This window comes from Manis javanica, chromosome 4 (assembly GCF_040802235.1).
Source record: "Manis javanica isolate MJ-LG chromosome 4, MJ_LKY, whole genome shotgun sequence".
Taxonomy (NCBI): domain Eukaryota; kingdom Metazoa; phylum Chordata; class Mammalia; order Pholidota; family Manidae; genus Manis; species Manis javanica.
Window position 1 is genome coordinate 5774212 of NC_133159.1, and position 17031 is coordinate 5791242.

Genomic DNA, 17031 nt, shown 5'->3' on the forward strand with positions numbered 1-17031 from the left:
GTTTCTTTTGCTGTGCAGCTTTCTAGTTTGACATAGTCCCACTTGTTTCATTTTTGCTTTTGCTTCTTTGTGTGTCAGATTCAAAAAATCATCATGAGGACATGTCAGGGAGCTTACCATCTGTGTTTTCTTCTAGAAGTTTTATGGCTTCAGGTCTTAAGTTTAGGTCTTTAATCCAATTCAAGATAATTTTTGTGTATAGTGTAAGATGGTGATCAGGTTTCATTCCTGTGCTTATAGTTGTCCCGTTTTCTTGACACCATCTATTGAAGAGACTGTCCTTTCTCCATTGTATATATTCTTGGCTCCTTTGTTGTAAATTAATTGACCATATATGCATGGGTTTATTTCTGAGCTCTCTATTCTGTTCCATTGATCTGTATGTCTGTTGTTATGCCAATTCCATACTGTTTTACTTACTGTATATTTGTATTAGAGTTGAAATTGGGGAATATACTGCCTCCACCTTTATTCTTCTTTCTCAGGATTGCTTGGGCCGCTCAGGGTCTTTTGTAGCTTAGTAGAGATTTTAGGATTATTCATTCTGTTTCCGTGAAAATGACATCAGCATTTTGATAGGGATTGCATTAAATTGGTAGATTGCTTTGGGTAGTATGGACATTATAACAATACTGATTCTTCTAATCCAAGAGCATAGAATATCTGTCCATTTATTTGTGTCTTCTTCAATTTCTTTCATTAATGTCTTGTAGTTTTCAATATATAGGTCTTTCACCTCCTTGATTAAATATAATCCTAGATTTTTTTTTATTCTTTTTGAATTTTCTAGGTTTCTCTTGTAATTTCTAGTTTCAGACCATTGTTGTTGGAAAAGATGTTTGATATGATTTCAGTCCTCTTAAATTTACTACAACTTGTTTTGTGACCTAACATATAATCTGTCTTGGAAAATGTTCCATGTGCTCTTGAGAAGGATGTGTATTCTATTGCAATTGTCAATGGGATTTTCTTACTTCCTGACTATTCATTATTAGTGTATAGAAACAAAACAAATTTTTGTGTATTGATTTTGTATCCTACAACTTTACTGAATTCATCTATTCTAACAGTTTTTTGATGGAGTTTTAAGTTTTCTTTGTATGTCTTCTGTAAATAGTGACAGTTTTAGTTCTTCCTTTCCAATTTGTATGCCTTTTTGTTGTTGTTGCCTAATTCCATAGGCTACAACTCAATACTATGTTGAATAAAAGTGGTTAGAGTGGGCATCCTTGTCTTGTTATTGATCTTAGAGGAAAAGCTTTCAATTTGTCACTGCTGAGTGTGATACTAGCTGTGGGCTTGTCATATATGACCTTATTACGTTGGAGTATGTTCCCTCTTGTTGAGAGTTCTTTTCATTTAATATGGATATTGAATTTTGTCAGATGCTTTCCTGCATCTATTAAATTCATAATTTTTAATCCTTCATTTTGTTAGTGTGTGTATCACATTGACTGATTTACAGATGTTGAACCATCCATGCATCCCTGGAATAAGTCTCACTTGGTGTATGATACTTCTAATGTATTGATGAATTCAGTTTGCTAATATTTTGTTGAGGATTTTTGCATCTTTGTTCATCAGGAAATATTGACTTGTTATTTTCCTTTCTTGTGGCATCCGTGTCTCGTTTTGTTATCAGGGTAATGTTGGCCTCATAAAATGAGTTGGGAAGAATTTCTTCCTCTTAATTTGTTTTGGAAGAGTTTGGGAAGGATTGGTATTAATTCTTTTTGGAATGTTTGGTAGAATTTACCAGTAAAGCCATTTGGTCTGGGACCTTTATTTATTAGGAGATTTTATATTATTAATTCAGTCTGCATACTGGTAATTGGTCTGTTTTCTCATGAGTCAGTCTCGGTAGGTTGTATGTTTCTAGGAGTTTACCCATTTCTTCTAGGTTGTCCAGTTTTTTGGCATGTAGTTATTCATAGTAGTTTCTTATGATCCTTTGTATTTCTGTGATATCAGCTGTAGCATCTTGTTCATTTATGATTTTATTTGCATCCCCTTTTTCCTGGTGAGACTAGCTAAAGACTTGTCTATCTTATCAAAGAACCAGCTTTTAGTTTCACTGATATTTTCTATTGGCTTTTTTTATCTCTATTTAATTTATTTCTGCACTAATCTTTGTTATTTTGTTCCTTCTACTAATTTGGGACTTTGCTTGTTCTTTTTCTAGTTCTTTTAGGTGTAAAGTTAGGTTTTTTATTTGAGGCCTTTCTTATTTCTTGAGGTAGGCATTTATTTCTGTGGACTTCCCTCTTAGAACTGCTTTTGCTGCATCTCACAAATTTTGTAATGTTATTTTCATTTGTCTCAAGGTGTCTTTTTAATTTCTCTTTTGATTTCTTTGGCCTGTTGGTTGTGCAGTAGCATGTTGTTTAACAGCCACTATTTGTGAATTTCCCAGTTTTTTTTCTTGTAAATTTCTAGTTTCACACCATTGTTGTTGGGAAAGATGCTTGATATCATTTCAGTCCTCTTAAATTTATTAAGACTTGTTTTGTGGCCTAACATAATATATTCTGGAAAACGTTTCATGTGCACGTGAGAAGAATGGTATTCTATTGCTTTTGGATGCAGTATTCTGTAAATATCTTAGTCCATCTGATCTGACAGGTCATTTAAGGCCAATATTCCCTTGATTTTCTGTCCGGATGATCTAGCCATTGATGTAAACACTACATTAAAGTCCCCTATTATTATTGTATTGTTGTCCATATCTTCCTTAGGTCTGTTAATGATTTGCTTTATATATTTAGGTGCTGCTATGTTGGATACATAAATATTTACCAGTGTTAGCCTCTTACTGGACTAGCCCTTTTAGTATTATGTAACACCCTTCTTTGTCTCTTACAGCAGTCTTTCTTTTAGAGTCTATTTTATCTCATGTAAGTGTAGCCACTCCAGCTCTCTTTCGGTCTCCATTTGCATGGGGTCTCTTTTTCCATCCCTTCACTTGCGGCCTGTGTGTCCTTACCTCTAAAGTGAGTCTGTTGTAGGCAGCATATAGATGGGTCTTGGTTTTTTTTAATCCATTCAGCCACTCCATGACTTTTGATTGGAGAATTTAGTCTATTTACAACTAAAATAATTATTGATAGAGTTGTACTTACTTCCACTGTGTTGTTTTCTGGCTGTTTTTTTGTAATTCTTCTCTGTTCTTCCCTCTCCTCTCGCCCTCTTCCTTTGTGGTTTGATGACTTTCTTTAGAGGTGTGTCTCAATTACATTATCTATCTTTTGTGTATTTAGTATGGATTTTTGCTTTGTGGTTACCATTGGGCTTACATATAACAACTTATATCTATAGCAGTTTATTTTAAGTCAACAACTTACTTTTGATCCCTTTGTAAAGCTCAACATTATTCCCTTCCTTGTTTTATGTTTCTGATGTCACAGTTTATATCCTTTTATCTTGTGTATCCTTTAAATAATTGTTGTAATCATACTTATTTTTACTATTTCTGTCTTTTAACCTTCACACTAGTTTTATAAGTGATCAATCCACTACTTTTACTATATATTTACCTTTCCAGTAAGATTATTCACTCATATATTTTATTGTTACTAATGAGTATCCTTTCTTTTCAGCTTAAAGAAGTCCCTTTAACATTTCTTGTAAGGTTGGTGTAGTGGAATGAACTTCTTTAGCCTTTGCTTACCTGGGAAAACTCTTATCTTTCCTTCAATTCTGAATAACTTCTCTGGGTATAGTATTCTTGGTTAGAAAGTTTTTTTGTTTTCTTTCAGTGCTTTGAATATATCGTGCCACTCCATTCTGGCCTGTAAAGTTTCTGCTGAAAAGCCTGCTTATAGTCTTATGGGGACTCCCTTGTATGTAACAAGTTGTTTTTCTCTTGCTGCCTTTAAGATTCTCTCCTTGTCTTTAACTTTTGACATTTTGATTGTAATGTATCTTGGTATGGGTCTCTTTGGGTTCATCTTGTTTGGAACTTCCTGAACCAGAGCCAGGTGATATAGAAGTGTTCCTCTGCAGCAGCCAGAAATCAAGGCACCAGGCAGGGGTTTATGCTCCTTTGTGGGTGACACTGATTACTATAGTCCCATGAAACTAAGAATTCAGACTCCCTTGGCTTCCAGAGCTAAGTGGTCAAGAGGCATCCCCTGGGAAGTATCCCCCAAAATTGGGGCACCAGATGGGTGTAAAAGCTCCCTTTCAGGAGATATTGGTGCTCTGGATCACAGCAAAGGGATAGAGCAAAGATGGCACCTGCCAGGCCCATGGTCCAGCAGGCTTCTAGATGTGTGTGTTGCATGGGTGCCTGCCCCTCACACTGATGCTCTGATATGAGCATGCGAGCCTTCTTCACTTAAAGTCGGGGCACAGTTGGCTGCCTCTGACTTGGGCCTTAAGGCTAGGGAGTCAGGGCGCATGAGCCCTGCAAGAGCCATATCTTAGATGGCTGCAGTCTTGTGGGTCTTGGGACACAAGCCTTGTTTGTTTTTGAAGTTAAACATTTTGGGGACTTTTCTCTTAAAAGTTGACATGCTTGATGTGTGGTTTAAATCCTTTGCTCCTTGGAGAGATGTCCTAGGTGTGAGTTTTCTCCCAGTTGTGGGTCACCTCACTGGGGGTGGGGTTTATAGCAGGATTTTGTCCCAGCCTCTCCTAACTGCTTCAATGTCATTTTTTTCTCATCACCTGATGTGTAGTTGATACACAGCCAGCATGTAGTGTTGTTGTTTTTTTTTAAGATAATTCATTCATATGTAGCTATAGGCTCAGTGTGTTTATGGGAGGAGGTGAGTTCAGGATATTCCTATGTCATCACCTTGAACCAGGAATCCAAAATTTTAATAAAGAAAAAAATAAAGAGAAATGGAGGATTTCTCACTGTCTTTGTTTAAAAATCCTGCAGGGGTTTTAATTGGGATTATATTGACTCTATGCATCCTTTTTGGGAAAATTGATATCTCAAAAATAGAGTCCTCTAATCCACGAACCTGGTATATCTATCCATTTATTTAGATGTTCTTTAATTACTCAGAGGAGTATCTTGTAGTTTTCAGTTTACAGATCTTGCATATCTTTTGTCAGTTTTATCCCTAAGGATTCATGTTGTAAATAGGACTTTTTTAAATATCAATTTCCAGTTGTTTGTTGCTGGCATATAATAGGTTTTTGTGTATTAATCTTTTATTCTACAGCCTTCTAAATTCACTTATTAGTTCTAGTAACTTTTTGTAGATGCCATAGGATTTTTTACATGTATGATCATGTCTTTGAAAATCAGTTTTACTTCTTCCTTTCTATCCTGGATATTTTTAATTTATTTATCCTACCTTCTTGAACTGATTAGAACCTCAAATAAATATTGAATAGAATTTGTAAAAGCAAATACTGTGTTTTTCTCAGTCTTGGAGAGAAAACATTGATTATGTTAGCTATAGGTTTTTCATAGATGCCTTTACCAAATTGAGGATGTTTCCTTCTATTTTTAATTTCCGGAGAATTTTGTTTATGAGAAATGGATGTTAGATTTTGTCAAATCTCTGCATCTATTGAGAGTATTGTTATCATAGATTTTACATTTTTAGTCTCTTTTTCAGTTTGTTGTTACGAATTATGCTTAATTTTTATATGTTAAAGTATCTTTGAATTCCTGGGATAAATCCCAGTTGGTCATAATCCTTTTTGTATAGTAGATTTATTTTGCAAGAATTTTCGAGAAAATTTCTAGATATCTGTTTATGGGGATACTTTCTAGCTTTGTTTATTTGTTTTTCTTATAATGACTTTGTCTGACTTTGGGGTCAGGATAGTCCTGGCCTTAATAGTGTAAGCTGTGTAGTTGTTTTCTCCTCAATTTTCTACAAGGGTTTATGCAGAATTGGTATTCTTTCTTTCCTAAATGTTTGCTGAAAATCAGCAGTGAAGCCATATGGGATTGGAGTTTTTAACTACAAATTCAATTTATTTAATAGACATAAGACTACTCAGGTTTTCTACTTCTTGTTGAATGTACTCAGTTTGTGTCTTTCAAAGAATTGAGTCTGTTTTGCCAAAGTTGTCAAATTTATTGGAATAAAGTTGTTAATAATGTTTTCTTTTATCTGTAGACTCTAGTGATATTCCCTGTCACTTCTGAAATTGGTAACTTGTATCTTCTCTTTTTTTTTCTGATTGTCTAGCTATAGAGTTTGATCAACTTTATTGCTCTTCTCAAAGAACCAATTTACAGTTTCATTGACTTTCACTCTTGGTTTACTGTTTTCTATTTCGCTGATTTTATTCTGATCTTTATTATTTCCTTTCTTCTGCTTACTTTTGTCTTGCTCTTTTTCCAGTTTAAAGTGGAAACTGAAATAATTGTTTCTGAAGTTTTTCTTAACTAATGGATTTGAGTGTAAATTTTCTTTTATCTTTAGCTGCGTCCCACACATTGCTATATGTTATGTTTCATTTTCATCATGTTCAAATACTACCAATTAACTGTTGATATCTTCTTTGAAACCATTTGTTATCATATATCTATACATATGATATCACATATTATGCATGGAATATCTTTTTCCATCCCTTGACTTTTAGTCTGTGTATGTCTCTGGGTTTGAGGTGAGTCTCTTGTAAGCAGCACAGAGACGGGTCTTGCTTTTTTATCCATTCTATTACTCTGTGTCTTTTGATTGGTGCATTCAGACCATTTACATTTAGGGTGATTATTGAAAGATATGTACTTATTGCCATTGCACGCTTTAGATTCGTGGTTACCAAAGGTTCAGGGTTAGCTTCTTTAGTATCTTACTGCCTAACTTAACTCACTTATTGAACTTATAGACACTGTCTGGTACTTTATTATTTCTCTCCTTTCTTATTCCTCCTCCTCCATTCTTTATATGTTGGGTGTTTTATTCTGTGCTCTTTTGTGTTTCCTTTAACTGCTTTTGTGGGTAGTTGATTTTATTTTTTGCCTTTAGTTAGTATTTGGTTGGTCTGCTTTCTTTGCTGTGATTTTATTTTCTCTGGTGACATCTGTTTAGCCTTAGGAGTGCTCCCATCTAGAGCAGTCCCTCTAAGATACCCTGTAGAGGTGGTTTGTGAGAGGCAAATTCCCTCAACTTTTGCTTGTCTGCGAATTGTTTAATCCCTCCTTCATATTTAAATGATAATCGTGCTGGATACAGTATCCTTGGTTCAAGGCCCTTCTGTTTCATTGCATTAAATACATCACGCCATTCTCTTCTGGCCTGTAAGGTTTCTGTTGAGAAGTCTGATGATAGCCTGATGGGTTTTCCTTTATAGGTGACCTTTTTCTCTCTAGCTGCCTTTAAAACTCTTTCCTTGTCCTTGATCTTTGCCATTTTAATTATTATGTGTCTTGGTGTTGTCCTCCTTGGGTCCCTTCTGTTGGGAGTTCTGTGTACTTCTGTGGTCTGAATGGTTATTTCCTCCCCCAGTTTGGGGAAGTTTTCAGCAATTATTTCTTCAAATACAGTTTCTATCCCTTTTTCTCTCTCTTCTTCTTCTGGTACCCCTATAATACGGATATTGTTCCGTTTGGATTGGTCACATAGTTCTTTTAATATTGTTTCATTCCTGGAGATCCTTTTATCTCTCTCTATGTCAGCTTCTATGCGTTCCTGTTCTCTGGTTTCTATTCCATCAGTGGCCTCTTGCATCTTATCCATTCTGCTTATAAATCCTTCCAGAGATTGTTTCACTTCTGTAATCTCCCTCCAGACGTCTGTAATCTCCTTCTGGATGTCATCCCTTAACTCTTGCATATTTCTCTGCAGCTCCATCAACATGGTTATGACCTTTATTTTGAATTCTTTTTCAGGGAGATTGGTTAGGTCTATCTCCCCAGATTCCTTCTCAGGGGAGGATGTCTGGGTTAGTCTGGTCTGGATCAAATTCTTCTGCCTTTTCATGACAATAGAGGTACTTGCAGGAAGCCTGCATGTGTGTCGGCTAGGAGAACATCCCTTCTTGCTGGTTTGTGGCCTTCCTCTCCTGGGAGAACAGTGACCCCTAGCGGCTCGTGCTGGGAAGCTGCACACAGAAGGGGTCTCTTGATTCTTGCCTGGGCCGCTGTGGAGTTAAGCTCCGCAGTTGCTGTGGGCATGGCTGGCCTCAGGCTGCTGCTCTGCTATGGCGGAGCGGCGTCAGAGGGGAAACACACGGGAGGCTGTTTATCTCCGTGAGGGGCCTCCAAGCTGTGCTGCCGCCCAGGGGTTAGGGTGCCCAGAGTTCCCCAGGATTCCCAGCTGCTGGGCTAAGTGTCCCGGGATGTTTCTGTCCAGCTGTGGGGTCCCTGGCCCTTTAAGACTTTCAAAAAGCACTCGCTTTTCTTTGTCCCAGGGGCGCCGGCTGCGGGGACCCACTTATAGGTTTTACTGTCCCGTTTCCCTAGTATCTAGCACCTCACGCACTGTGTGTCGGCGCTCCCAGTGCGCATGGCTAGGGCTGGGTGTTCAGCAGGCCTGGGCTCCCTCTCCCTCCCTGCTCTGACTCCTCCCCTCCTGCCGGGAGCTGGGGGGAGGGGCGCTCAGGTCCCGCCGGGCCAGGGCTTGTATCTTACCCCCTTTGCAAGGCGCTGGGTTCTTGCCGGTGTGGATGTAGCCTAGCTGTTGTCCTGTATCTTCTGGTCTCTCTTTTAGGAATAGTTGTATTTGCTGTATTTTCAAAAATATGTATGGTTTTGGGAGGAGATTTCCGCTGCTCTACTCACACTGCCATCTTGGCTCTGCCCCTTCGCTATCATGTATTATGTACTTACCACATATTTGGGGATTTTCCAGAGCTCTTTCTGTTACTGATTTCTAATTTAATCCCATTGTGGTCAGAGAAAATATGAACTTCAATTCTTTTAAATTTACTGAGACTTGTTTTATGGTCTATAGTATGGTCAATCTTGACAAGTATTCTGTATACACTTGAAAAGAATGGAATTGTTCTGCTGCTGTTAGGTTGAATGTTCTATGTGTATAAACTACATCAGGTTGGCTGGTAGTGTGGTTCAAGTCTTGATTGTCATACTGAGTTTCTACATACTTGTTCTGCCTCAAGAGAAGAATTGAAATCTCTGACCATAATTGTAGGTGTGTCTGTTTCTTCTCAGGGTCCTACCCATTTTTTGCTTCATGTATTCTGAAGCTCTTCTATTTTGTGCATAAACGTTAAGGATTGTTATGTCCTCTTGATGCATTTACTGACCCTTCAATCACTGTGAAATGATCTTCTTTATCCCTTGTATATTTGTTCTAAAGTATAATTTTTTATAGTAATATATTCAGTCACTCCAGCTTGCTTAATTGGTGTTAGCATGTCATATCTTATCTACCCTTTTACTTTTAACCATTTCTATCTTTATATTTAAAGTGAGCTTTATTTTAGTGGTTGCTTTAGGGTTTATTGTGTATACATATTAAATTTTTCACAGTCTGCTTTCTAGCAATATCATACCACTTCAGGTAGAGTACAGAAACCTTACAATAGTGTACTTCTGTTTCCCCACTCTCACCTTTGTATGTTGGCGTATATGATACTTCTATATGTATTATAAATCTCACACTGTATTATTCTTGATTAAGTAGTTTCTATCCTGTAAAGGCTTTAAATATCTATTCATGAAGTGATCTCTTGTAGTGTGCTTCATTCCTTTATGTAGATTCACCTGGTTTATTGCCCTGAGAGTTTCCAGAGCGCAGGCTGGGGCAACCACGGGGAGCCTGGTGAGCTTGAGTTGAAAAGACAGACCTGGGGTGGGTCAGTGCTCATTTATCGTTGAGCCGCGTGAATATGTAGTACATGTTAAAAAATAAACTCAAAAAGAAAAATTCTGAAGGATTCAGGGCAATACAAAAATATTTACAATAAAAAGATTTAAATAAATAACTGTATGTACCTTGAATATTACAACTCTGTGAAACATATCCAAGTGTACAAATATATAAAGGCAGGAAGAATAAAACTAATTTATGTGCTAGGTTAATGTTTTTATATTCCAGCTATTGTATTAATGTTTGTAAAAATTTATTGAAAGGCAGTAAAATTAGTGAAATAAATGCAAGTAATTGGTTGGGAATAAGTTAAATCTGTCTTCTTCCACCTCAGCAGAACTGACTCCAGCAGAGGATGGTACCCCAGGATGTGAGCCTGGGAACCTAAGCACATCCCCGGCCTCGCCGACGTCGGAGGCATTTAGACACATAGGGCTCACAAAGGCTGTTCTGTCAGCCCACACGCAGAAGGAAGAACAAAATTACGTTGATAAATTCCGGGAAAGGATCCTGTCTTCACCCTACAGCTCCTACCTACAGCAAGAAAGCAGAAGCAAAGCAAAGTACTCATATATTCAAGGTAGTGAATTTTTAAAAAACATATGCCATTTATCTAGTCATCAATTTTGTAAATCATATGTAATTGCCAGAAGATAAAGAATGAAGAATAGGGGTTTTACTTGAAAGAAGTTTATTTTATAGCAACAACATTTATCCAGGATCTTGTTCCCCTTTCAGAGCTGTGTTCTGCCGTCCCTGGAGTAGAGGCGGCGTTGGCAGGTGTTTAGCCCTTGGTGATCCCTTAGACTCACCTGCAAACGCCACCCTCCCCCTTGTTTCAGTTCTGGCTTTCCATAACGGATACCTCCCTCTCTATCCTTTCAGGAGATTGTACGTCCAAGCAGACCAGATCGGCTGGCGGCAGGAAGGGGAAGCCCAAGCGTAAGAAGCTGCCTCTGTCACCGGACAGTGGCAGCTCCAAGGACAGCTTCTGTCACTGCCTCAGAGGGGAGGCCCAGGCCGGGCAGCCCGGGGGCCCTTCCCCACCCCGTGCTCCCCGTGGCTCTGGCCTGCCGGGCCCAGCTGCCGTGATGGTTCCCAGCCAGACCCCTTATCTCGTGCCAACCTTTTCCCTCCCTGCCGCGGCCTCCCTGGGAGGGGAGCATGGAGCCTCAGGGGCTGCGCTCAAGTGTCTGCTGAAGCCACCTTTGTCCAGTGGCTGGCAATCTTTTCCAGCTCTCCCTGCCCCTTACTTGGATACTTTTATGGCCATTTTCCTGCATGACCCACCTATCTATCCTCTGTTTTTACCATCATTCTCTCCGTATCCACTCTTGGGAGCCGCACGCTCTTCTGAAATACCACCCTCAGTATCAGCAATGCCTCTAGACCTGGAACCACCCCCTTCAGTTATCAGCCAAAGGAGAGCTGAGGAAAAATGGGGGGCACAGGGTCAAGAGCACCCCTTGATCCCCTCGGGGACCAGCTCCCCACTGCAGCTCAACTTACTGCAGGAAGACATGCTCAGATCCTGTGCATCTTCAGAGCAGGTGAGAAGGGGTGTTTGTCCAGAAGCCAGATGTGTAAGTGACGCTGACTTTAAAGGCATGAATGAGAAAATAAATGTGGGTCCTCTTACTGCAATTAAGGTTCTTACACTGGGACTCAACACTGATGGCCTCAGTGCATAATCTGCATCACCGCCGTGCTGGAGACCGTCAGCTCTGCTCTGCAGAAAGTATACTGTCTCCCTGGCTCCGTTAAAGGGCACAGTGGACGAAGCTGCTATGTCTGCTTTCTCAGATACTTTTCATGGCTTTCCCCAAAGTGCTGTCTTCCAAGTTTTCTATATGAACTGGGTTGTTCCCCTTTTAATTTGATATCCAGGTATTAAGTTTAAAATGTTCACTGCCTCTCAAATGTATTTTTCTACTTAAAACCGTGGTTATGGTCAGGTAAAACAGGAACATGCCATATTGGTAAGACATGAATTTAGCTTTTTCAGGCATAGTTGTAGGACAGCAGGTGTGTGTGAAGGGGGCAGGAACTGCTTTTTATCATTACTTACCAGTAATGTAGGCAATTGGTAGTTTCATACTTATTCTTGTCATTTTCAAAAACAAAAATTTTTTGGTCAGTTCCCTTTAACTTCATCCCTTTACCTAAAAAGGCATCCTCAGATATATGTATCAGGTTAAACTTTGGAATATGATGTTCCTATATTGAGGTATCGGTTCCAACACAAGTGTAAATATTTACACAGTTTTTCTTGATCTTCCTTCAAGGTATAATGTCCTCTTCTGACAGATGTCCAAAATCTGATGATCCAAGTCAAGAAAATATACTCAATTTTAAAAGACTCATATTAGTGTACTTTGTTGAAATTTATTGCAAGGCAGTTTATCCCAGTGAGCAAAGCCTGAGCTATGGAATAAAACATGTATTCAGATCCCACCCAGCTCTGTCACTTGTTAGGTAGGTTAGCTTAGACAAGTTATTTAACCTTTCTTTGTCTTGTTTCCTTATTCATGGAGACATGAATACTTCATAGCTTATTCTGAAGATTAAATGAAGTAATATTTATATAATCTTTCTTCCCATGATAGCTGGAATGTTGTTTTAACTATTATACACCTAGTGTTTGTCACAGTGCTTAGTACTCATAAAATGTTCAATATACATTTTCTGATTGACAAAAAAAATTAAAACATGCATCTATATGGTGCTCAAAAAATAGTTGTGTCTCCATCAATAGATGAATGGATAAAGAAGATGTGGTACATATACACAATGGAATACTATTCAGCCATGAAAAGAAAGAAATCCTATGGATGGAGCTAGAAGGTATTATGGTCAGTGAAATAAGCCAGGCAGAGAAAGACAAGCACCAAATGATTTCACTCATCTGTGGAGTATAAGAACAAAGCAAAAACTGAAGGAACAAAACAGCAGCAGACTCACAGAACCCAAGAATAGACTAACAGTTGTCAAAAGGAAAGGGACTGGGGAGGGTGGGTAGGAAGGGAGGGATAAGGGGAATAACGGGCATTACGATTAGCACACATAAAGTAGGGGAGGGCACAGAGAAGGCAGCATAACACAGAGAAAGCAAGTAGTGACCCTATAGCATCTTACAACTACGCTGATCGTCAGTGACTGTAATGGGTATGTTGTGGGGACTTAATAATGGGGGGAATCTGGTGACCACAATGTTGCTCATGTAATTGTATATTAATGATACCAAAATAAAAAAAAACGAGAAAGAAAGAAATCCTGCCATGTGCAGCATGGATGGATCTTGAGGGTATTAATGCTCAGTGAAATAAGTCAGGCAGAGAAAGGCAAGTACAGTATTATTTCGCTTCTTCTGTATCTATAGGTACAAAGCAAAACAGAATGAACAAAACAGCGGTAGACTCTTAGAGACTCTTAGACACTGAGAAGGGACTGGTGGTTACCATAGGGGAGGGTGGGCAAGGGGTGTAAAGGGGCACAGAAATTCTTAATCATAATGTAGGTTGGTCATGGGGATGGTGCAGCTTGAAGAGTATAGCCAGTGATTCTGTAACATCTTCCAATGTTAACAGATAGTAGCTGTACTTGTGGGGGTGAGGGTTTCATATGGAGAGCTGTTGAACCACTGTGTTGTATGCCTGAAACTAATATAAGACTGTATAGCAACAAAAAAAAGAGACAATTGGAGGGAAAAAACCAGTAGTGTCTTTACTATTATAAACCAAGGAATTTTGACTGCATTCTTGGAATGGGCTGAAAAGCTTGTACTTACTTCACAGTTACATATATACATTTTATTCTGTTTAACATGTGAAGTTGAAGATCTGGCAGTCACTTTATAAGAAGATGCTTGAGATGTTAAAATCTGTTTCCTTCCTCTCTAGCAGGGTGCTACAGGCCACCTGGAGACTGGGAGCAGGCCCCGTGCTGCCAGTGAGCTGCCCGCGGCAGTGCGTCAGGCGCCCCCATGTGCTGGTGCTGCAGCTTCAGGTAGTGGATCAGTAACAGTCGTCACACAGCTCGGAGATCCCTGTGTAAGGGACCCTGTGGTTTTGGCACTGGTGTGGAAGTAAAGTACTTTTTTCTTTTTTCTTTTATAAGCCTCATTTGGGGTATATTTACATCAGAAAAGTCACCAAGTTTAGGTGTATAAAATAGGAATTCTGACACATGTATACATTAGTGTAACCAGCACCACATCACCATTTAGAGCATTTCCATCACCCAGAAAGTTGTTCTGTGACCATTTGCAGTCCATCCCCTGCCCTGATCTCCAGTTCCTGGCAACCACTGATTTGCTTTTTGTCACTATAGGTTTTTTTCCTATAATTTCCTATACATTGAATCATCCAGGACACAGTCTTCAGTGTCAGGGCTCTCAGCTTGGTGCCACTGAGACTCATCCTTACGTGAATATCACTGGCTTGTTCCTTTGTATTGACAAGGAGGATTACATCGTAGGGATGTCCGTTTTACCAGTCACTGGTTTTCTGTTGTTTACAGTTTGGGGCTTTTGGGAATAATACTGCCATGAACATTTGAGTCTGTCTTTTTGTGGACATATATTTTCATTTCTCTTCATTCCTAGGAATGAAATGCTAGGTTATATGGTAAGTGTATGATAAACTTTATAAGAAACGGCCACACTGGTTTCCAGACTGTCTATACCATTTGCATTCCTGTCAGCAACATTCAAGAGCTCCAATTTGCAACACATTCTGACCAATGCTGAGTATTGTCCATCATTTTAATCCTAGCTATTTCCATGGGTATGTAGTGAAACCCCATCTTGGTTTTGATTTGCATTTGCCTGTTGGTTAATGATGTTGCATGTCTCTTCATGTACTTATTTGCCATCCAGATGTGTTCAAATTGGTTGCCCATTTTGTGGGAGGGCAGTTATTAGTTTTCTTTTTTGCGCAGTAAGAATTTTGTGTATATTCTGGATACAAGTCCTTTATCAGATACTTGTTTTACAAAAAATTCCTCCCTGTGTGTGGCTTGCATTTTCATTTTATTTATATCTTCATTCTGAAGAACAAATTATTTAAATTTTAATAAAGTTCAACTTACTGATTTTTTTTTTTCTTTCATAGGTTTTGCTTTTTATGTCTTATTTAAGACATCCTTACCGGAAGTCCTAAGATAGTCTCCTATTTTCTCTTGGAAGGTTTATATGTTACCTTCTTAAACAGCAAAAGTTCAACTGAGTAAATTTAAAGATCAGATTGGTGTTACTCATTCATTCATGAATCAAAGAGCATCCCACCCAGCAACAGAAAGGAGCTCCAAAGCGCTATACAAAATGAAAGGCATTTATAGACAGAAGGGGATGGGAAAGGGAAATTTAACACTCTTTTATAGCTAGGTCTGTGATCCACTTTTAATGAATTTTTACACATGGTGTGAGGTAAACATCCATCTTCTCTCTTTGCATATGGGTATCTGATTGTTCCTGCCTCACTTGCTGAAAAGATTAATCTTTCCCCAACTGAATTACCTTGACACCTTTGTAGAAAACAAATTGGCCATATGTATTTGAGTCTCTTTGTAGACTCTTTTCTGTTCTGTTTATCTTTATGGCTAGCTTTACGATAATATCACACTCTTTTAAGTAATGTAGCTTTCAAGTAAGTCTTGAAATCTGATGGAGTAAGCCCTCCAATTTTATTCTTCTTTTCAATATAATTTTGGATATTGTAGGCCCTTTGTCCATCTAAATTGTAGAATAGGTTTCTTAGTTTCTACCCAAAAGCCTGCTGGGATTTTGATTGACATTATATTGAATCAACAGACCACTTTGGAAAGAATTATTGTGTGGCTCATGAGTCTTCTAGTCCACAAGCACCAAATTTTTATTGGAACCTGTATTCTGCAGTCTTGCTAAACTCACCAGTTTTAGTAGCTCTTATGTAGATTCTGTAAGACTTTTCTACATAAGCAGTCTTGTCTGCAAATAGTTTAACTTCTTCCTTTCTGGCCTGTATGCTTTTATTTATTTGTCTTGCCTTATCGGATAGGGTAGGACTCCCAATGCCGTGTTGAATAGAAGTGGTGAAACAGACATTCTTGCCTTGTTCGCAGTCTTAGGGTCACAAGAGTCAGAGTTCCACCATTAAATATGCTGTTAGATGTAGGTTTTCTTTCAGTACCCTTTATCATTAAGACTGAGGAAGTTCACTTGCTGAAATGCTTTCTCTGCATCTAGCAGGATAATCTTACAGGTTTTCTCTCTGAATTCTATTAATATGGTGAATTCATTAATATGAATTTTAAAAATATTAAATTAACCTTGTATTTGGTCATGCTGGATTCTGTATCTTAATATTTGTTAAGGATTATCACATCTATTATGAGAAATATTGGCCCATTGTTCTCTTTTCTCATAATGTTGTTGTCTGGTTTTGGTATCAGGGTAATGCTGGCCTAAAAAAATGAGAACTGTTCTCTCCCCTTCTGTTTTCCAGAAGAGTTTGTATTGAATGGATATTATGCCTTCTTTATGTTTGTTAGAACTCACCAGGGAAGCTATCTGGGCCTCAAGTTTTCTTTGTGAGAAGATTTTTAGCAACAAATTTAATTTCTTTAATAGATGTGGGTTTTACTCAGTTTATTTCTTCTTGAATGATCTTTGGTAATTTGTGCCTTTTAAGGAGTTTGTTCATTTTGTCTGAATTGTTTAATCTATTGGCATGAAGTTGCTGATAATATTCCCTTCTCATTTTAATGAATGTAGAAGCTACAATAGTATCTCCTCTCCTATTGCCGATATTAGTAATTTTTTCCTGATCATTCTGGTTGTATGTTTACTAATTTTATTAACTTTGCAGAGAAGCAACTTTTGGTTTCATTGGAGATTTCTACCTGTTGTTTTCTGATTCTGTATTTTTTTTATTTTTGCTCTAACCTCTATTATTTCCTTTCTTCTGTTTACTTTGGATTATATTTTCTCTTTTCCCAATTTCTTAAAGTAGAAGCTTAATGCATTGACTTGTGAAGGTTTTTTTTCCCTCCTTATATAAACATTTAATGCTTTTAATCCCCTCTAAGCACTGCTTTTGCTGCATCCCTCAATTTTTAATATGAGTGTTTTCATTTTCATTCAATTCAACATGTTTTTTAATTTCCTTTGTGTTTTCTTCTTTGGCCATGGGCTATTAGAAATGTGTTTAATTTCCTAATATTTGGGGATTTTTTTCAGATATATTATTGGTTTCTAACTTACAGTCAGAGAATATTCTCTCTCTATTTTTTAATTTACTGAGGC

General features: G+C 38.2%; 1 protein-coding gene across 11 annotated transcripts in view; it reads left to right on the forward strand.

Annotated features, from left to right (window-relative positions):
- PER3 (period circadian regulator 3) overlaps positions 1-17031 on the forward strand; it is a 75608-nt gene that overhangs the window by 53327 nt on the left and 5250 nt on the right. For 8 of the 11 annotated variants that reach the window (XR_005056354.2, XR_005056355.2, XM_036999662.2 and 5 more), the window contains 3 exons: positions 10084-10329; positions 10635-11299; positions 13649-13754. Coding sequence is in view for 9 of the 11 variants with exons in the window: in XM_036999662.2 (XP_036855557.2) it covers positions 10084-10329; positions 10635-11299; positions 13649-13754 (1017 nt within the window). In the remaining 2 variants the exon portion in view is untranslated. Of the gene's footprint in view, positions 1-10083; positions 10330-10634; positions 11300-12034; positions 12766-13648; positions 13755-17031 lie in introns of those variants that run through there. The other 3 variants (XM_036999666.2, XM_036999664.2, XM_036999668.2) reach the window with 3 other exon arrangements.